Source organism: Petromyzon marinus, unplaced genomic scaffold, assembly GCF_048934315.1.
Source record: "Petromyzon marinus isolate PM22_M1 ecotype Great Lakes invasive population unplaced genomic scaffold, UKy_Petmar_22M1.pri1.0 PM_G_Scaffold_43, whole genome shotgun sequence".
Lineage (NCBI taxonomy): Eukaryota > Metazoa > Chordata > Hyperoartia > Petromyzontiformes > Petromyzontidae > Petromyzon > Petromyzon marinus.
This window is the reverse complement of record NW_027422995.1, coordinates 1,170,008-1,193,551: the sequence shown is the minus strand read 5'-3', so window position 1 is coordinate 1,193,551 and position 23,544 is coordinate 1,170,008. Positions and strand designations below refer to the sequence as shown.

The window sequence follows — 23,544 nt, the reverse complement described above, 5'->3', positions numbered from 1 at the left end:
ATCTTCGGTGGTGCCCAGCGCTCGCGTACCTGCGCAATAGCCTACAGTAGCGCTTTGCGCTCGCGCGCCTGTGTGACGGGGTGGCGGGGTGGCGGGCGCGCACTCGCGCGATTGTCTAATAGCGAATTAAGCGCCTGGCGTGTGCGAATACGCAGCTGTGTAAACAGCCCGTTAAATCGGAGCAAAGTAATCGCGGCGTGTTTGTTTTTGCTTAAGCGCGTGGAGCGTGGTGGGTGGGAGGGAATCCCACGGGGGCACGCTGCGCCTGTTTATTCCCGTGCAGGACGGGGTTTTACTTTGCGAGCGCACTCACCGCGACACGCCGCCGTTGAACAGGGTAGCGCATCGCGAGCGCAAAGCGTACGAGCCGCTAATTAAGCTACGCAAACACGGTCGACATCCCAGGCAGAGGTACAGGGGTGCGAGACATTAGGGGTCGGTAGTCTGGACCTGACAGAACAGCCGGGGGGTAGCGGTATGAGTGGAACGGGGGAGTCGGTGGGCAACGGCCCTGACAATTCAGTGATGGCGGGGGATGGTAGCCCCCACAGTTTGGCGTCAGAAGCGGTACGAACCCCCGCGTTACCCCACGCAAAAATAAGGCATATATTCACCGGCCGGGGTACCCCTTCGTGGAAAGCGTTTGCCCGCAATGTCCTAGGGGCTAAGGAAATTAGTGGGTGGACGGACGCGCAGGCGTTACGTCAACTTAATATGAATCTGGATGGGCGGGCAGCCGATTTTGTGGAAGCCCTACCCGCAAGCGCGCAGACACAGCTAGAGGAGCTGATGCGCCGACTTGATCTGCGTTTCGGTACGCGCGATGAGGAGGAGGCAAAAGCAGCCTTAGAGGCACGCCGTCGCCAACCCGGTGAGGACCTGCCTGATTATGCCGAGAATGTGCGCGAGCTAACAAAGATCTTACACCCGGGGTACACAACAGAGGTTTTTTATTGGTTAGATGGCGTAGATATATGAATGTCTTCAAACCCGCCACCACCCGACAGCCCATTTAGTCAGGTTCGTCACGTAAACAGAATGTGCCAATTCGTTACCTGCACGGCACACCAGTTGTGTGTTGGAGAGCTAAAGCCACGACATTGATGATCTATGTTCGTGTTTGAGTACGGATGAAGCTGTCACGTTTTTAATTCATTAATGTTTTATCGTTGAAGCGATTTGTGGATCGAGAACGCCAGCCCCACATTTAGGTCGCCCCTTGACGCTGGTTGGCTTGCCACTTCATCAACGCACATTTATCGTAAATTCTGTCGCGTTTTTGATCCACAAATCGTCGCATTGAACGCGGCAGTCGCGTGACAGGAAATTACTTGGACAATTTAAGAAAAAAATTGCTCACAAATGCACTTCACCTACCTCTCATCTCACTCCACTCTCCTCTCATCTCACTCCTCTCCACTCACTCTCCTGCCTCTCCCTCTCAATCCACTCCCCTCCACGCACTCTCCTGCCTCTCCCTCTCACTCCACTACCCTCCACTCACTCTCCTGCCTCTCCCTCTCATCCCACTCCACTCCACTCACTCTCCTGCCTCTCCCTCTCATCTCACTCCACTCACTTTCCTGCCTCTCCCTCTCATCTCACTCCACTCCACTCACTCTCCTGACCCTCCCCTCTCATCTCACTCCACTCCCCTCACTCTCCTGCCTCTCCCTCTCATCTCACTCCCCTCCACTCACTCTCCTATCTCTCCCTCTCACTCCCCTCCACTCACTCTCCTGCCTCTCCCTCTCATCTCACTCCACTCACTCTCCTGCCTCTCCCTCTCACTCCACTCCACTCCACTCACTCTCCTACCTCTCCCCTCTCATCTCACTCCACTCCCCCCACTCTCAGACCCCTTCCCCTCTCGTCTCTCCGTGGCCGCGTGTATTTTCACTCGCGACACGTTATTAACATTCACGTCTTCAGCTCCCAGTCCCCCGAGCTTGGAGAACTTCGCTCCCCATTCCGGCGTCGGTGGGAGCCGTCGCTCTCCCAGCTTTGGCATCTCCCGTGCCTCCAGGCGCACCTCGTCGGGGCCTTTGGGAGGAAGTTTGGGGGAGTGACCGCCCTCCGTGTTACCGCCACCACCGCCGCCATCGCCGCCGCCGCCCAAGTCGTTAGCTATCCAGGAAACTTCCCTGGGCCGGCGCCTGAGACACCGCGGCCGGCAGCGGCGGCCTACGGCCAGGCCGCTCAGCAGGCAGACGGCCAGCGAAAGGGGGAGCAGCACAGGCAGCAGGGAGCCTGGGGGAGGGGAGGGGGAGGGAGGGGGATGGAGGGAGGGGGGGGAGGAAGGGGATTGAGACCACAAACTCCAAATACTCCCCTACTTAGGTACCATGCAATTGCAGGCGGACAACTCTACTAACGAACAAGTAACGTTCCAGAGCTCCGTGTGTTCCTAAGTCTCAACGTCACCACCATCACGGTCAACTACTCAGTCCCCTGTCACCACCCCCCCCCCCCCCAGTCAACTACTTAGTCCCCTGTCACCCCCCCCCCCGGTCAACTACTCAGTCCCCTGTCACCCCCCCCCCCCCTCACCATCCACGCCGGCGGAAGCCGGGGGGACGAATCTGCCACCGTCGATGGTCGTGACGCCCTCGCTGGACTCACACGAGGAGCCAACACCGTCAACGCTGCTGCACTCCTCCACCTCCTCCACCTCCTCATTGTCGTCGTCATCGTCGTTGTCATCGTCCACCTTCTCTCCTGATGGCGCACAAAAAACACAGGAAGGCCGTAGGTACGTCTATGGGTCTCTGTGTGGTGAGTCTATGGGTCTCTGTGTGATGAGTCTATGGGTCTCTGTGTGATGAGTCTATGGGTCTCTGTGTGGTGAGTCTATGGGTCTCTGTGTGATGAGTCTATGAGTCTCTGTGTGGTGAGTCTATGGGTCTCTGTGTGGTGAGTCTATGGGTCTCTGTGTGATGAGTCTATGGGTCTCTGTGTGATGAGTTTATGAGTCTCTGTGTGGTGAGTCTATGGGTCTCTGTGTGGTGAGTCTATGGGTCTCTGTGTGATGTCTATGGGTCTCTGTGTGGTGAGTCTACGGGTCTCTGTGTGATGAGTCTATGGGTCTCTGTGGTGAGTCTATGGGTCTCTGTGTGATGAGTCTATGGGTCTCTGTGTGGTGAGTCTATGGGTCTCTGTGTGATGAGTCTATGGGTCTCTGTGTGGTGAGTCTATGGGTCTCTGTGTGACGAGTCTATGGGTCTCTGTGTGATGAGTCTATGGGTCTCTGTATGGTGAGTCTATGGGTCTCTGTGTGATGAGTCTATGGGTCTCTGTGTGGTGAGTCTATGGGTCTCTGTGTGATGAGTCTATGGGTCTCTGTGTGGTGAGTCTATGGGTGTCTGCGTGGTGAGTCTATGGGTCTCTGTGTGGTGAGTCTATGGGTCTCTGTGTGGTCAGTCTATGGGTCTCTGTGTGATGAGTCTATGGGTCTCTGCGTGGTGAGTCTATGGGTCTCTGTGTGATGAGTCTATGGTTCTCTGTGTGGTGAGTCTATGGGTCTCTGTGTGGTGAGTCTATGGGTCTCTGTGTGATGAGTCTATGGGTCTCTGCGTGGTGAGTCTATGGGTCTCTGTGTGATGAGTCTATGGGTCTCTGCGTGGTGAGTCTATGGGTCTCTGTGTGTGATGAGTCTATGGGTCTCTGTGTGGTGAGTCTATGGGTCTCTGTGTGATGAGTCTATGGGGGGGATCGGCAACAACACAACACACACTCACCACACTCACCACACTCACCACACACACTCACTACACTCACTACACTCACCACACTCAACATACACACACCACACTCACCACACACTCACCACACACTCACGACACACACACACTCACCACACTCACCACACTCAACACACACTCACCACACTCACCACACACTCACCACACACTCACGACACACTCACCACACTCACCACACACACACCACACACACACACCACACACTCACCACACACTCACCTATCTCGCAGCTCATGCCGGAATACCCTTGGGGGCAGTTGCAGCTGAACTCATCCGGCTTGGCGTTGATGCAGCTGCCTCCATTCAAGCACGGCTGGTGGCTGGCGCAGTAATTCAGATCTAGCGAGAAGCGAGGGAGGGGAACGGCAACAACAACATCCACCACCGTGTGACAATTGGGTTTCCCCCTTTTATCTGGCAGCAAAACAGCGACGTTAAGATGTTAAAACACCAAATTGTGAAACCCTTTTACAAGGAATCACGTCACTGCATTAACCAAAATGCTTGTGGTCAGAATGCAAACAAAACACATCATCTGATAGTAGATGATGATGATGCGCTGTCCTTGAAGCTGATTGGTCCACACCAGAGACGGCTTTCTTTAGAGCCTCGTCTCAAACGGTGTGAGACCAGAGGTGACCTCTAGACCAGAGGTGACCTCTAGACCAGCTGTGACCTCTAGACCAGAGGTGATCTCTAGACCAGAGGTGACCTCCAGACCAGAGGTGACCTCCAGACCAGAGGTGACCTCTAGACCAGAGGTGACCTCCAGACCAGAGTTGACCTCTAGCCCAGAGGTGACCTCCAGACCAGAGGTGACCTCTAGACCAGAGGTGACCTCTAGACCAGAGGTTCATTCTGAACCGCAAGGCATTGTGGTTCGTGCAGTGAGATCATGCCTTGTAAAAGGTTTCACAGTTTGGTGTTTTAACATCTTAACGCCGCTGTTTTGTTGCCAGATAAAAAGGGGGAAAACTTAATGTCATATTTTGGTACTGGCAGAGGAGGTCCCATGATGTAACATCCACAACCACCACAACCACAACAACCACCACCACATCCACCAACACCACCACCACAACCACCACAATCACCACCACCACAACCAGAACCACCACCACCAACACCACCACCATCAGCACCACCACCACCAACACCACCACCACCACCAACACCATCACGACTATCACCATCACCACCACAACCACCACAACCACCACAACCACCATCACCACCACTATGACCACCACTATCACCACCACTATCACCACCACCATCACCACCACCATCACCATCACCACCAGCACCACCATCACCACCACCATCACCACCACTATCACCACCACTATCACCACCACCACCATCACCACCACCACCACTATCACCACCACCACCACCATCACCACCACCATCACTACCACTATCACCACCACTATCACCACCATCAGCACCACCACCACCACTATCACCACCACTATCACCACCCCCACCACCACCACCACCACTGCCACCACCACCACCACACACTCACCACACTCACCACACACACCACACACACCACACACTCACCACACTCACACCACACACCACACGCTCACCACACTCACCACACACACACCACACTCACACCACACACACACCACACACTCACCACACACACACCACACACTCACCACACTCACCACACACACACCACACACTCACCACACTCACCACACACTCACCACACTCACACCACACACTCACCACACTCAACACACACACAACACTCACCACACTCACCACACACTCACTACACTCAACAGACTCACCACACACACACCACACTCACCACACTCACTACACTCACCACACTCACCACACACACACCACACACTCACCACACACTCACCACACACTCACTACACTCAACACACACACCACACTCACCACACTCACACTACACTCACCACACTCACCACACACACACCACACACTCACCACACACTCACCACACTCAACACACACACACCACACACTCACCACACTCACCACACACACACCACACTCACCACACAATCACTACACTCACCACACTCACCACACACACTCACCACACACTCACCACACTCACCACACTCACCACACACACACCACACTCACCACACACTCACTACACTCACCACACTCACCACACACACTCACCACACACTCACTACACTCAACGCACACACACCACACTCACCACACTCACCACACTCACACTACACTCACCACATTCACACACACACACACCACACACTCACCACATACTCACCACACTCAACACACACACACCACACTCACCACACACTCACCACACACTCACTACACTCACCACACTCACCACACATACTCACCACACACTCACTACACTCAACACACACACCACACTCACCACACTCACCACACTCACACTACTCTCACCACACTCACACACACACACCACACTCACCACACACTCACCACACACTCACGACACACTCACCACACTCACCACACTCACCACACACACAACACACACTCACCACACACACCACACACACTACACTCACCACACACACTCACTACACTCACCACACTCACCACACACTCACCACACGCTCAACACACACTCACCACACACTCACCACACTCACCACATTCACCACACACTCACAACACACACTACACTCACTACACACTCACCACACACTCATAACACACACCACACTCACCACACAATCACTACACTCACCACACTCACCACACACACTCACCACACACTCACCACACTCACCACACTCACCACACACACACCACACTCTCACTACACTCACCACACTCACCACACACACTCACCACACACTCACTACACTCAACGCACACACACCACACTCACCACACTCACCACACTCACACTACACTCACCACATTCACACACACACACACACCACACACTCACCACATACTCAACACACACACACCACACTCACCACACACTCACCACACACTCACTACACTCACCACACTCACCACACATACTCACCACACACTCACTACACTCAACACACACACCACACTCACCACACTCACCACACTCACACTACTCTCACCACACTCACACACACACACCACACTCACCACACACTCACCACACACTCACGACACACTCACCACACTCACCACACTCACCACACACACAACACACACTCACCACACACACCACACACACTACACTCACCACACACACTCACTACACTCACCACACTCACCACACACTCACCACACGCTCAACACACACTCACCACACACTCACCACACTCACCACATTCACCACACACTCACAACACACACTACACTCACTACACACTCACCACACACTCACAACACTCACCACACTCACCACACCACACTCACCACATACTCACTACACTCACCACACTCACCACACACTCACTACACTCAACACACACACACCACACTCACCACACTCACCAGACTCACACTACACTCACCACACTCACACACACACCACACTCACCACACACTCACCACACACTCACGACACACTCACCACACTCACCACACTCACCACACACACCACACACACTACACTCACCACACACACTCACTACACTCACCACACTCACCACACACTCACCACACGCTCAACACACACTCACCACACACACACCACACTCACCACACTCTCACCACACACTCACCTATCTCGCAGCTCGTGCCGGAATACCCTTGGGGGCAGTTGCAGGTGAACTCATCCGGCTTGGCGTTGATGCAGCTGCCTCCATTCAAGCACGGCTGGTGGCTGGCGCAGTAATTCAGATCTAGCGAGAAGCGAGGGAGGGGAACGGCAACAACAACATCCACCACCGTGTGACAATTGGGTTTCCCCCTTTTATCTGGCAGCAAAACAGCGACGTTAAGATGTTAAAACACCAAATTGTGAAACCCTTTTACAAGGAATCACGTCACTGCATTAACCAAAATGCTTGTGGTCAGAATGCAAACAAAACACATCATCTGATAGTAGATGATGATGATGCGCTGTCCTTGAAGCTGATTGGTCCACACCAGAGACGGCTTTCTTTAGAGCCTCGTCTCAAACGGTGTGAGACCAGAGGTGACCTCTAGACCAGAGGTGACCTCTAGACCAGATGTGACCTCTAGACCAGAGGTGACCTCTAGACCAGATGTGACCTCTAGACCAGAGGTGACCTCCAGACCAGAGGTGACCTCCAGACCAGAGGTGACCTCTAGACCAGAGGTGACCTCTAGACCAGAGGTGACCTCTAGACCAGAGGTTCATTCTGAACCGCAAGGCATTGTGGTTCGTGCAGTGACGTCATGCCTTGTAAAAGGTTTCACAGTGTGGTGTTTTAACATCTTAACGCCGCTGTTTTGTTGCCAGAAAAAAAGGGGGAAAACTTATTGTCATATTTTGGTACTGGCAGAGGAGGTCCCATGATGTAACATCCACAACCACCACAGCAACCACATCCACCAACACCACCACCACAACCACCATAACCACCAACACCACCAGCAGCACCACCATCACCACCAACACCACCACCAACACCATCACGACTATCACCATCACCACCACCACAACCACCACAACCACAACCACCACAACCACCACCAACACCACCACCACCACCACCAGCACCACCATCACCACCACTATCACCACCACCACCAACACCACCACCACCACCATCACGACTATCACCACCACAACCACCACAACCACCACAACCACCACCAGCACCACCATCACCACCACTATCACCACCACCATCACCACCACCACTATCACCACCACCATCACCACCACCACCACTATCACCACCACCACCAACACCACCACCACCATCACCACCACTATCACCACCACCACCATCACCACCACCACCACTATCACCACCACCATCACCACCACCACTATCACCACCACTACCAACACCACCACCACTATCATCACCACTATCACCACCACCACCAACACCACCAACATCACCACCCCCACCATCACCACCACCACCACCCCCACCATCATCACCACCACCAACATCACCACCACCACCACCCCACCATCACCACCACCACTATCACCACCACCATCACCACCACCACCATCACCACCCCCACCATCACCACCATCATCACCAACATCACCACCACCACGGATGATGGTGATGATGATGATGACGAGAGGTAAATATTGATGGACACATCCGAGCGTTGGATGGGGAGCGAGTGGCGGGAAATTCACCGGGAGACTGGGGGGGAGGAGGGGGGAGGAGGGGGGGAGGAGGAGTGGGGGGAGGAGGAGGGGGGGAGGAGGAGGGGGGTAGGTGGAGGAGGGGGGGGAGGAGGGGGTAGGTGGAGGAGGGGGTGGGAGTAGGAGGAGTGGGGGTGCGGTAGTGGCACCTTTGTCACAGAGGAGGCCTCCCCAGCCACTGTCACAGCTGCAGCGCCAGGGCTGCTGTCTGCAGCTGCCGTGGCCACAGCCTGGGTAGGGGACGCAGCGCTGGCACAGCTCGCCCTGCCACCCGGAGCGGCACCTGCGGACACGCGGGCAGTGCTGAGTCTATGGTGCAGTGTTGAGTCTATGGGCAGTGTTGAGTCTATGGTGCAGTGTTGAGTCTATGGTGCAGTGTTGAGTCTATGGTGCAATGTTGAGTCTATGGGCGGTGTTGAGTCTATGGGGCAGTGTTGAGTCTATGGTGCAGTGTTGAGTCTATGGTGCAGTGTTGAGTCTATGGGCAGTGCTGAGTCTATGGTGCAGTGTTGAGTCTATGGTGCAGTGTTGAGTCTATGGGTAGTGTTGAGTCTATGGTACAGTGTTGAGTCTATGGTGCAGTGTTGAGTCTATGGTGCAGTGTTCGAGTCTATGGTGCAGTGTTGAGTCTATGGTGCAGTGTTGAGTCTATGGTGCAATGTTGAGTCTATGGGCGGTGTTGAGTCTATGGGGCAGTGTTGAGTCTATGGTGCAGTGTTGAGTCTATGGTGCAGTGTTGAGTCTATGGGCAGTGCTGAGTCTATGGTGCAGTGTTGAGTCTATGGTGCAGTGTTGAGTCTATGGGTAGTGTTGAGTCTATGGTACAGTGTTGAGTCTATGGTGCAGTGTTGAGTCTATGGTGCAGTGTTGAGTCTATGGTGCAGTGTTGAGTCTATGGGTAGTGTTGAGTCTATGGTGCAGTGCTGAGTCTTTGGTGCAGTGCTGAGTCTATGGGTAGTGCTGAGTCTATGGTGCAGTATTGAGTCTATGGTGCAGTGTTGAGTCTATGGGGAGTGCTGAGTCTATGGTGCAGTGTTGAGTCTATGGCTAGTGTTGAGTCTATGGTGCAGTGCTGAGTCTATGGTGCAGTGTTGAGTCTATGGTGCAGTGTTGAGTCTATGGTGCAGTGTTGAGTCTATGGGCAGTGTTGAGTCTATGGTGCAGTGTTGAGTCTATGGGCAGTGTTGAGTCTATGGTGCAGTGTTGAGTCTATGGGCAGTGCTGAGTCTATGGTGCAGTGTTGAGTCTATGGTGCAGTGTTGAGTCTATGGTGCAGTACTGAGTCTATGGGCAGTGTTGAGTCTATGGGCAATGTTGAGTCTATGGTGCAGTGCTGAGTCTATGGGCAGTGTTGAGTCTATGGGTACTGTTGAGTCTATGGTGCAGTGTTGAGTCTATGGGCAGTGTTGAGTCTATGGTGCAGTGTTGAGTCTATGGGCAGTGCAAAGTCTATGGGGCAGTGTTGAGTCTATGGTGCAGTGTTGAGTCTATGGCCGGTGCTGAGTCTATGGTGCAGTGTTGAGTCTATGGTGCGGTGTTGAGTCTATGGTGCGGTGTTGAGTCAATGGTGCAGTGTTGAGTCTATGGTGCGGTGTTGAGTCAATGGTGTAGTGTTGAGTCTATGGGCAGTGTTGAGTCTATGGGCAGTGTTGAGTCTATGGGCAGTGTTGAGTCTATGGGCAATGTTGTGTCTATGGTGCAGTGTTGAGTCTATGGTGCGGTGTTGAGTCAATGGTGTAGTGTTGAGTCTATGGTGCTGTGTTGAGTCTATGGTGCAGTGTTGAGTCTATGGTGCAGTGTTGAGTCTATGGGCAGTGTTGGGTCTATGGTGCAATGTTGAGTCTATGGGCAGTGCTGAGTCTATGGTTGAGTCTATGGTGCAGTGTTGAGTCTATGGGCAGTGCTGAGTCTATGGTGCAGTGTTGAGTCTATGGTGCAGTGTTGAGTCTATGGTGCAATGTTGAGTCTATGGTGCAGTGTTGAGTCTATGGGCAGTGTTGAGTCTATGGTGCTGTGTTGAGTTTATGGTGCAGTGTTGAGTCTATGGGCAGTGTTGAGTCCTTGGGGCAGTTTTGAGTCTATGGTGCAGTGTTGAGTCTATGGTGCAGTGTTGAGTCTATGGTGCAGTGTTGAGTCTATGGTGCAGTGTTGAGTCTATGGTGCAGTGTTGAGTCTATGGTGCAGTGTTGAGTCTATGGTGCAGTGCTGAGTCTATGGTGCAATGTTGAGTCTATGGGCAGTGTTGAGTCTATGGGGCAGTGTTGAGTCTATGGTGCAGTGTTGAGTCTATGGTGCAGTGTTGAGTCTATGGGCAGTGCTGAGTCTATGGTGCAGTGTTGAGTCTATGGTGCAGTGTTCAGTCTATGGGTAGTGTTGAGTCTATGGTACAGTGTTGAGTCTATGGTGCAGTGTTGAGTCTATGGTGCAGTGTTGAGTCTATGGTGCAGTGTTGAGTCTATGGGTAGTGTTGAGTCTATGGTGCAGTGCTGAGTCTATGGTGCAGTGCTGAGTCTATGGGTAGTGCTGAGTCTATGGTGCAGTGGTGAGTCTATCGTGCAGTGTTGAGTCTATGGGGAGTGCTGAGTCTATGGTGCAGTGTTGAGTCTATGGGCAGTGTTGAGTCTATGGTGCAGTGTTGAGTCTATGGGCAGTGTTGAGTCTATGGTGCAGTGTTGAGTCTATGGGCAGTGTTGAGTCTATGGTGCAGTGTTGAGTCTAGGGTTCAGTGCTGAGTCTATGGTGCAGTGCTGAGTCTATGGTGCAGTGTTGAGTGTATGGTGCAGTGTTGAATCTATGGCTAGTGTTGAGTCTATGGTGCAGTGCTGAGTCTATGGTGCAGTGTTGAGTGTATGGTGCAGTGTTGAGTCTATGGTGCAGTGTTGAGTCTATGGGCAGTGTTGAGTCTATGGTGCAGTGTTGAGTCTATGGGCAGTGTTGAGTCTATGGTGCAGTGTTGAGACTATGGTGCAGTGTTGAGTCTATGGTGCAGTGTTGAGTCTATGGTGCAGTGTTGAGTCTAGGGTTCAGTGCTGAGTCTATGGTGCAGTGCTGAGTCTATGGTGCAGTGTTGAGTGTATGGTGCAGTGTTGAATCTATGGCGAGTGTTGAGTCTATGGTGCAGTGCTGAGTCTATGGTGCAGTGTTGAGTCAATGGTGCAGTGTTGAGTCTATGGGCAGTGTTGAGTCTATGGGCAGTGTTGAGTCTATGGTGCAGTGTTGAGTCTATGGGTAGTGTTGAGTCTATGGTGCAGTGTTGAGTCTATGGGCAGTGCTGAGTCTATGGTGCAGTGTTGAGTCTATGGTGCAGTGTTGAGTCTATGGTGCAGTGCTGAGTCTATGGGCAGTGTTGAGTCTATGGGCAATGTTGAGTCTATGGTGCAGTGCTGAGTCTATGGGCAGTGTTGAGTCTATGGGTAGTGTTGAGTCTATGGTGCAGTGTTGAGTCTATGGGCAGTGTTGAGTCTATGGTGCAGTGTTGAGTCTATGGGCAGTGCTAAGTCTATGGTGCAGTGTTGAGTCTATGGTGCAGTGTTGAGTCTATGGGCAGTGCTCAGTCTATGGTGCAGTGTTGAGTCTATGGTGCGGTGTTGAGTCTATGGTGCGGTGTTGAGTCAATCGTGCAGTGTTGAGTCTATGGTGCGGTGTTGAGTCAATGGTGCAGTGTTGAGTCTATGGGCAGTGTTGAGTCTATGGGCAGTGTTGAGTCTATGGGCAGTGTTGAGTCTATGGGCAATGTTGAGTCTATGGTGCAGTGCTGAGTCTATGGTGCAGTGTTGAGTCTATGGTGCAGTGCTGAGTCTATGGTGCAGTGTTGAGTCTATGGTGCAGTGCTGAGTCTATGGTGCAGTGCTGAGTCTATAGGTAGTGTTGAGTCTATGGTGCAGTGCTGAGTCTATGGTGCAATGTTGAGTCTATGGTGCAGTGTTGAGTCTATGGTGCAGTGTTGAGTCTATGGTGCAGTGTTTAGTCTATGGGTAGTGTTGAGTCTATGGGCAGTCTTGAGTCTATGGGCAGTGTTGAGTCTATGGTGCAGTGTTGAGTCTATGGGTAGTGTTGAGTCTATGGGGAAGTGCTGAGTCTATGGTTAGTGTTGAGTCTATGGTGCAGTGTTGAGTCTATGGGCAGTGTTGAGTCTATGGTGCAGTGTTGAGTCTATGGTGCAGTGTTGAGTCTATGGTGCAGTGTTGAGTCTATGGTGCAGTGTTAAGTGTATGGGCAGTGTTGAGTCTATGGTGCAGTGTTGAGTCTATGTGCAGTGTTGAGTCTATGGGCAGTGTTGAGTCTATGGTGCAGTGTTGAGTCTATGGGCAGTGTTCAGTCTATGGGCAGTGTTCAGTCTATGGGCAGTGTTGAGTCTGTGGGCAGTGTTGAGTCTATGGTCCAGTGTTGAGTCTATGGTGCAGTGTTGAGTCTATGGTGCAGTGTTGAGTCTATGGTGCGGTGTTGAGTCACTGGTGCAGTGTTGAGTCTATGGGCAGTGTTGAGTCTATGGGTAGTGTTGAGTCTATGGGCAGTGTTGAGCCTATGGTGCAGTGTTGAGTCTATGGTGCAGTGTTGAGTCTATGAGCAGTGTTGAGTCTATGGTGCAGTGTTGAGTCTATGTTGCGGTGTTGAGTCAATGGTGCAGTGTTGAGTCTATGGGCAGTGTTGAGTCTATGGGCAGTGTTGAGTCTATGGGCAGTGTTAAGTCTATGGTGCAGTGTTGAGTCTATGGTGCAGTGCTGAGTCTATGGTGCAGTGTTGAGTCTATGTGCAGTGTTGAGTCTATGGGCAGTGTTGAGTCTATGGTGCAGTGTTGAGTCTATGGTGCAGTGTTGAGTCTATGAGCAGTGTTGAGTCTATGGTGCAGTGTTGAGTCTATGGTGCAGTGCTGAGTCTATGGTGCAGTGTTGAGTCTATGTGCAGTGTTGAGTCTATGGTGCAGTGTTTAGTCTATGGGCAGTGTTGAGTCTGTGGGCAGTGTTGTGTCTGTGGGCAGTGTTGAGTCTATGGTGCAGTGTTGAGTGTATGGGCAGTGTTGAGTCTATGGGTAGTGTTGAGTCTGTGGGCAGTGTTAGTACCTCCATCATCCCAACTCCCTCCCTCCCCCCATCCACGGTGCCTACTGTGGCCTGTTGGACACCACGGCCCTGACGAGACCCCACGTGGACATCGCCAGGTGTGGCTGCGAGACAATGCAGCTCTGACGTCGTCAGGGAACGGTTGCAAATGGTTTAAAAATGCAAATCCTGTTCATTCCTTCACTATACACTACACTATACACTATACTATACACTACACTACACACTACACTATACACTACACTACACACTACACTATACACTACACTATACACTACACTATACACTACACTACACAATACACTACACAATACACTATACACTACACTACTATACACTATACACTACACTACTATACACTACACTATACACTACACACTACACTACTATACACTACACTACTATACACTACACTACTATACACTACTATACACTACACTATACACTACACTACTATCCACTACACTGCACACTACACTATACACTACACACTACACTACACACTACACTATACACTACACTACACACTACACTATACACTACACTATACACTACACTATACACTACTATACACTACACTATACACTACTATACACTACACTATACACTACACTATACACTACTATACATTACACTATACACTACACTATACACTACACTACACACTACACTATACACTACTATACACTACACTATACACTACTATACACTACACTATACACTACACTATACACTACACTACTATAAACTACACTATACACTACACAACACACTACACTATACACTACACTATACACTACACTATACACTACACTATACTATACACTACACTACTATACACTACACTATACACTACACTACACACTACACTATACACTACACTACACACTACACTATACACTACTATACACTACACACTACACTATACACTACACTATACACTACACTATACTTTACACTACACTATACACTACACTATATACTACACTTTACACTACACACTACACTACTCGACACTCGACGTCGGTGCGCTCAGCGGCAGTTCGTCCAACGCCTCGCTGGGAGTGCATTTCGGCGTTGTTGGCGTCAAAGTTTCGCTCACCGGCATTGTCCGGGGACGTCGCAGCCTCCACGCAGCGAATCGCAGCCCGGCCTGCAAATTGCTGAGGCAGGAAGCCGAAGAGAAAATTCGTCGCCATTCTGGCAAATCGCCCGACCACGGCGACGATTCCGCTGGTTGATGTAACGGCGAAACGTCACGGTGCTCACACACATTGTCAATGTCGTGGATTTACTCTGCAAACACACCGGTGGGCTCATGTCGTATACTACACTATACACTACACTACTATACACTACAATATACACTACACTACAATATACTACACTACTATACACTTCACTACTATACACTACACTATACACTACACTACAATATACTACACTACTATACACTACACTATACACTACACTACAATATACTACACTACCATACACTGCACTATACACTACTATACACTATACTATACATTACACTATACACTACACTATACACTACACTATAATATACTACACTACAATACACTACTATACACTACACTGTACACTACACTATAATATACTACACTACTATACACTAAACTATACACTACACTATACACTACACTACTATACACTACTATATACACTTTAACACGTAGGCTTTCGCGACCAATATTATTCATAATAAAGGTTTTTGGTTTCTGGCGAATTGCCCGATGATGCTGGAAGTATTTACCAGCGAAACGTCGTACTCAAACTGTAAATGTGGATTAACTCTTCAACACACCGGTGGGCTGAAGTAGTGAATTATTTGTCTTTTGTCAACGTGACACTTTTCTTTGCTGATTGGCCGTGTCGGGTGGTGGAGGGTTACGACACATTTATAGATAAACGCGATCTAACCCAAAAACCTTTATTACTATATACACTGCTATACACTATACACTACACTACTATACACTACACTATAATATAAGACACTACTATACACTACACTATACACTACACTACTATACAATACACTATACACTACACTACTATACACTACACTACTATACACTACACTAATATACACTACACTATAATATACTACACTACTATACACTACACTATTATACACTACACTACTGTACACTACACTATACACTACACTGCTGTACACTACACACTACTATACACTACACTACTGTACACTACACTACTATACACTACACTACTGTACACTATACACCACACTACTATACACTACACTATACTTTACACTACAATATACTACACTACTATACACTACTGTACACTATACTATACACTACTATACACCACACTACTATACACTATAAACTACACTATACTTTACACAATACTTTACACGATACACTACACTAATATACACTACACGACTATACACTGCTATACATTACACTATATACTATACACTGCACTATATATTACATTAAACACGACTATACACTACACTATGCACCGCTAGACACTGCACTACTATACACTATACTGTACACTACACTACTATACTATACACAACTATACACTACACTATACACAACTATACACTACTCTATACTATACACAACTATACACTACACTACTACACTATACACTACACTATACACTACACCATACACTACTATACACTACACTATACACTACACTTTACACTACACTATACACTACTATACACTACACTATACACTACACTATACACCACACACTACTATACACTACTATACACCACTATACACCACAATATACACTACACTATACACTACACTATACACTACACAACTATACACTACACTATACACTACACTATACTATACACTACTATACACTACACTATACACTACACTACTATACACTAATATACACTACACTATACACTACACTAAACACTACTATACACTATACACTACTACACTATACACTACTATACCCTATACTACTATACACTATACACGACACTATACACTACACTATAAATTACTTTACATTATAATAGTAACAAATTGGCATTTTGTTGACGTTACAAATCCCTTACTGATTGGCTGTGTCGGGTGGTGGAGGGTTACGACACAACATCGATACTTACACAATCTGATACCAACAAACCTTTGTTACGACAAATATCGGTCGTGAAAGGCTCCCTACGCGTCAAGCTTGAGAAAGTATTCGCTTCTAAAGCAACGAGGTCGTCAATTCGGGGCGGCGGTTTCAGAGTGCACGGCCTCCCAGCGGCTCCCCAAGATATCGGCAGGAAAGAACGCTCCAGAAGGCCGCTGCTGCTGCGAGAATGAGCGTAGTTCGCGTGGTGGTGGTGGTTCCTGCTCCTTGACGAGCTCAGCAGCAGCGAGGGAGGTGTCGGGGGTTTATTTGTGTCAAGGATTGTGTTGTGTGTGTGTGCTTTATCAGGGCCTCACGTCACCACCGCTACCACCACCGCTACTACCACCGCTACCACCACCGCTACCACCACCAAAACTACCACCACCGCCACCACCACCACCACCGCCACCACCACCGCCACCACCATCACCACCACCGCCACCACCACCACCACCGCCACCACCACCACCGCCACCACCACCGCCACCACCACCGCTACCACCGCTACCACCACCGCTACCACCGCTACCACCACTGCTACCACCATCACCACCGCTTCCACCACCACCACCGCCACCACCGCCACCACCACCACTACCACCAACACCACCACCACCACCGCCACCAGCGCACCTCTGTCACAATATTCCCCCGCCCAGCCCGGCATGCACTCCTTGCGTCCGTGGGCGTCGCACTCGCTGTGGCCGAAGTGGTCGTCACGGCGACGGCACCACCGCTTGCAGTCGGCGCCGTAGTAGTCGGCGTGGCAACGCACGCGGACGCGGTACTCCAGGGCGGTGGCGTTGGCGGCGGCCGCGTGGTGCAGCGTCCGCCACGGCTCTCCGGGGCGGTCGCCGATGACGTGGACGGCTCGCGTCACCTGCCGGAGATCTCCTCCTGTGGGGGGGGGGGGGGGGGGGGGTGGAGGAAGAGGAGGAGGAGGATGTCGCGTGAAGATTCAAATAAATAGCGAAATAAAAATGTGCAAAATAAAAAGCGTGCGAATATTTATTGAAATATTTACATGAATATTTTTTGTTGTTTTTTTACGTGACTTTACCAAAAAGAACCAAAGAGTATAGAAATATTACATGAATATTTATAGAAATATTTACATGAATATTTACGTAACATTTTTTTGCTGTATTATGTAACTATGTAAATACATATCTAGATAAATATATGAACAATAAATACGTGTTATATGAAGATTTAAATAAATATGGTCGTAAATATTTAAACTATATTCATTAAAAAAAATTCAATATTGGCTGCGAATTTTAATAGCGCGGTGAGCTAACCACTGCACCACCGCTCATCATACGTGAGCAATATGCACGTACACACACGCGTACACACACAAAGACAAAGATCCCCCATATAGCCTTAACAGACTGTAGGGGCAAGTGCTGTTAGCGAGCACCTATGAAGGCCGGAACGGTACACGAGGGGGTGGGTGGCCAGCACCACGCCCGACCGCCTTTGTCTCCCTAGTGGCAATGTTTACACACCGCACCAGGTACTCATTTGAGGCTGAGTCGACCTAGGGGAGGCCCGGGACCGGTTCAGATAATCGTCACTGGTGTTGGCCGTGAGCGGGAATCGAACCCGGGTCGCCAGGTTCATAGCGCAGCGCGCTAATCGCTACACTATCGCTCCCCACACACACACGTACACACACACGCGTACACGCACACACGTACACACACACGTACACACGCACACACGTACACACGTACACACACATGTACACACGCACACGTACACACGCACATGTACACACGCACACGTACACACACACAAGTACACACACACACACGTACACACACGCACGTACCTGGCGCGGTGCCGTTGTGCTGTTCCCACACATCCACAGCCAGCGAGCACCACAGCTGCAAAGTTCAAGCTCACCGTCAATGAGTCACTCATTGATGGCGAGGTCACGGCGAGGTCACGGCACTCCCTCCCCTCTCTCACTTCCCTTCTTCCCTGCCTCCCTCCCCTCCCTCCCTCCCTGCCTCCCTCCCCTCCCCTCTTACTTGGAGAAAGCTGTGAATTGTTATACAAAGGAGGTTACCCTTCACCCGTGATAGCTCAAAACCGCAAATGGCAACCACAAGCCCCACCACCACCACCACCACCACCGCCACAACCCCCACAACCCCCACCACCTCAACCACCACCACAACTCCCATCCCCACCACTGCCACAACCACCACCACCACAACCCCCACCACCACAACCGCCACCACAACCACCACCACAATTCCCACTACCACAACCCCCGCCAGGTGAGCGTCTCACCCTCACCAGGTGAGTGTCTCACCCCCACCAGGTGAGCTTCTCACCGTCTCCAGGTGAGCGTCTCACCCCCACCAGGTGAGCGTCTCACCCCGACCGGGTGAGCGTCTCACCCTCACCAGGTGAGCGTCTCACCAGGTGAGCGTCTCACCCTCACCAGGTGAGCGTCTCACCCTCACCAGGTGAGCATCTCACCCTCACCAGGTGAGCGTCTCACCCCCACCAGGTGAGCGTCTCACCCTCACCAGGTGAGCGTCTCACCCCCACCAGGTGAGCATCTCACCAGGTGAGCGTCTCACCAGGTGAGCGTCTCACCCTCACCAGGCGAGCGTCTCACCCTCACCAGGTGAGCGTCTCACCAGGTGAGCGTCTCACCCTCACCAGGTGAGCGTCTCACCAGGTGAGCGTCTCACCCTCACCAGGCGAGCGTCTCACCCTCACCAGGTGAGCGTCTCACCAGGTGAGCGTCTCACCCTCACCAGGTGAGCGTCTCACCAGGTGAGCGTCTCACCAGGTGAGCGTCTCACCCTCACCAGGTGAGCGTCTCACCAGGTGAGCGTCTCACCCTCACCAGGTGAGCGTCTCACCCTCACCGGCCACGCGAAGTCGAAGGCCACTGACAGGAGGAGCCCCGCACCGCCTTCGCCGCGAGCGGTGGCCGAGCCCAAGGGGCACGGGCGGAGGCCCGTCGAGGGCCTCAGCCCGTGGGACGCCTCCCCGAGGCAGACGCGGACCACGAAGGAGGAGGGGAAGGAGCCACGCAGAGCGTCGCCCCTGCTGGGCAGGGCCTGGAGAGAAGTCACCTGCAGGGAGAAGTCGCCAGAGGCGTCGCACTGCTGGGGGGGAGGGGGGAGGGAGAGGAGAGGAGGAGGTGAGGGGGGAGGTGAGGGAGGTGAGGGGGGGACATTGTAAGGAGCAACAGCAGGGGCAGAAGCAGCAGCAGGGGCAGCAGCGGCAGCAGGGGCAGGGGCAGCAGCAGGAGCAACAGCAGAAGCAGCAGCAGGGGCAGCAGCAGCAGGGGCAGCAGAAGCAGCAGCAGGGGCAGCAGCAGCAGGGGCAGCAGCAGCAGGGGCAGCAGCAGCAGGGGCAGCAACAGGAGCAGCAGCAGGGGCAGCAGTGGCAGCAGCAGCAGGGGCAGCAGCAGCAGGGGCAGCAGGAGGCCGGTGCAGTACGAACCCCGCACAGCGGCAGCAGCAGCAGGGGCAGGAGGAGGTAGCGGACAAAGTTCCCTGCTGCGTGGGGCCGCTGCAGATGCAGTTCACCCATCCTCCTCCTCTCCCTCATCCTCTTCCTCCTCTTCCTCCTCCTCTCCCTCCTCCTCTTCCTGCTCTTCTTCCTCTCTCCTCTTCCTCTTCCTGCTCCTCTCCCTCCTCCTCTCCCTCCTCTTCCTTCTCTTCCTCTTCCTCCTTCTCACCTTTCTCCTCCTCACTTCACCTTCCTCCACACCTCCTCCGTCTTTCGAGTAAGCTCCTCTCTGCACCACCGCCACCGCCTCCCCTCTTCTGCCTCTCCACACGTGATGATGGTGGTGGTGATGGTGGTGATGGTGATGGCGGTGGTGGTGATGGTGGTGCAGGGATATGACATCAGCATTGGACGCGAGATGATTGTGGTGGTGGTGGTGTTAATTTGCATTATCCCAGCCACGCGTTGTGCTACAGGTGCCCAACCCCCCAACCCATCACCTTAATTCACTGAGTGGTTAATTGCTTCGGCCAGGTGCGGCCGTCAAACCGCGTGCCGCTTCAACAGCTGCGAACCAGGTGGGGGGAGGGGGGGTGGGGGGAGGGGGGCGGCGTTGTTGTCGACTCATTGTTTGAGATTCTGTGGCAACGCATTGACCGCTTGGATTGGTGCAAAGTGTCTGTCTCTCTCTCATCATCACCATCATCATCACTACGGTGGCTAGGAGGTTAACTCTCTCGCCTGGTACACGGGGGGTTGTGGGTTCAATACAGACCATGAGGATGTCTGCTGCTGTACATTTGGAGTTATTTCTCTCTCTCTCATCACTCATCATCACTACGGTGGCTAGGAGATTAACTCTGTCGCTTGGTATATGGAGGTCGTGGGTCAATACAGACCCTGAGGATGTCTGCTGCTGTACATTTGGAGTTATTTCTCTCTCTCTCTCATCACTCATCATCACTACGGTGGCTAGGAGGTTAACTCTCTCGCCTGGTACACGGGGGGTCGTGGGTCAATACAGACCATGAGGATGTCTGCTCCTGTACATTTGGAGTTATTTCTCTCTCTCTCATCATCATCATCACCACTACAGTGGCTAGGAGGTTAACTCTCTCGCCTGGTATAGGGGAGGTCGTGGGTCAATACAGACCCTGAGGATGTCTGCTGATGTACATTTGGAGTTATTTCTCTCTCTCATCATCATCATCACCACTACGGTGGCTAGGAGGTTAACTCTCTCGCCTGGTATACGGGAGGTCGTGGGTCAATACAGACCATGAGGATGTTTGCTGCTGTACGTTTGGAGTTATTTCTCTCTCTCTCTCATCACTCATCACCACCACCACGGTGGCTAGGAGATTAACTCTCTCGCTTGGTATACGGGAGGTCGTGGGTCAATACAGACCCTGAGGATGTCTGCTGCTGTACATTTTGAGTTATTTCTCTCTCTCATCATCATCATCACCACTACGGTGGCTAGGAGATTACCTCTCTCGCCTGGTACACGGGGGGTCGTGGGTTCAATACAGACCCTGAGGATGTCTGCTGCTGTACATTTGGAGTTATTTCTCTCTCATCACCATCATCACCACCACCACGGTGGCTAGGAGATTATCTCTCTCGCCTGGTATACGGGAGGTCGTGGGTCAATACAGACCATGAGAATGTCTGCTGCTGTACATTTGGAGTTATTTCTCTCTCTCATCATCATCATCACCACGGTGACTTGGAGATTAACTATCTTGTCTGGTATTACAGGAGGTCGTGGGTTCCATCTCGACCTTGACGATATCTGCTGCTGTACATATGGAGTTTTCGTGGTAGTGTATAGTGTATTTTTACGCGTGCATGGTGTGGTGTACACATAAAACAGCGTATCGTGTAGTGTATAGTGTACACTACGCGATACACTACACCAGTGGCGTCGCTAGGATTGGTGTCACCCAGTGCGGTGACCCATGTTGTCACCCCTCATGGACCTCTGCCCGCACCAGACCATACAGACTCCTGAGATTTTTGTACCGTTACTCGTACATCGTAATTCCCATATATCACTGAATGCAATGGCAATATTAGTGACGTAAACAACGAGCAACATTAAAATTACACCTTTAAATGACAATATCGCTTTTAATTACTACTTCATTCTCAAAAACGTTATCGATATAGGTTCACAAAAACTAAATGGCGCAATATTGTAGCTAAAACACCAGAAAATCTGACAAAATTCAGCGACTATAGAAACACCAGCAGTGACCGAAACCGGCAGCGCGTGCAGACGAAACCACGTGACTTCGAAGCGTCACTGTGATTGGGTAGTAACGACAGCTCTGACCGGGGCGCATTAGGTTAAAAAGTAAATTAGCATAGAGTTTTAGCCTTTGTAGGTGTATTGTACACGTGTAGAGGTGCTAACTACTCACTGTTCGGTAACCTGCATGGCCACTAGGTATCAAAGGGGCAGTGCAGCGTTACCTCGGTGTAGATAACGGTTAGGGTCAGACGAGGTGAAGTGGGTCGTAGCCACGGTTTGGTAAGAACCAATCAGACAGTTCCACGTGTGAATGTGGGATTGGTTACACCTGGCCACAAACGGGTATAAGGGTGAGTTCTCTCCCTACACGAAGACCGAAGCCCGGGCTGAAGATAGCCAGGACCCTGGACCCGGCTTCCCGGCCCTTCTGAGGGCTAAGGCTCGGCGTATCCAGTGGTCAAGACCCGCCAGGCCAGCGGTGGGTCAGATAGCCTCCCTAGGTCCAAGCCGGAG

The 23,544-nt window shown here is 51.4% G+C and overlaps 1 protein-coding gene across 2 annotated transcripts; it reads right to left on the bottom strand.

Annotated features, from left to right (window-relative positions):
• Window positions 1–933: 933 nt before the first annotated feature.
• Window positions 934–21,251, bottom strand: LOC142917151 (protein jagged-2-like). 2 transcript variants are annotated; one of them, XM_076061858.1, is made up of 10 exons: window positions 20,766–21,251; window positions 20,183–20,425; window positions 19,126–19,180; window positions 17,922–18,185; window positions 15,229–15,289; window positions 9,216–9,349; window positions 7,487–7,606; window positions 3,981–4,100; window positions 2,551–2,718; window positions 934–2,250 (listed from the first exon to the last, which is right to left on the bottom strand). In XM_076061858.1, exons 1-10 carry the CDS (start codon window positions 20,871–20,873, stop codon window positions 1,829–1,831), a joined length of 1,695 nt encoding a protein of 564 aa, XP_075917973.1. In that variant the 5' UTR covers window positions 20,874–21,251; the 3' UTR covers window positions 934–1,828. The 2 variants fall into 2 exon arrangements, with proteins under 2 accessions (XP_075917973.1, XP_075917974.1); XM_076061859.1 differs by having other exon boundaries at window positions 20,183–20,422; window positions 20,766–21,250.
• Between the last annotated feature and the right edge of the window lie 2,293 nt (window positions 21,252–23,544).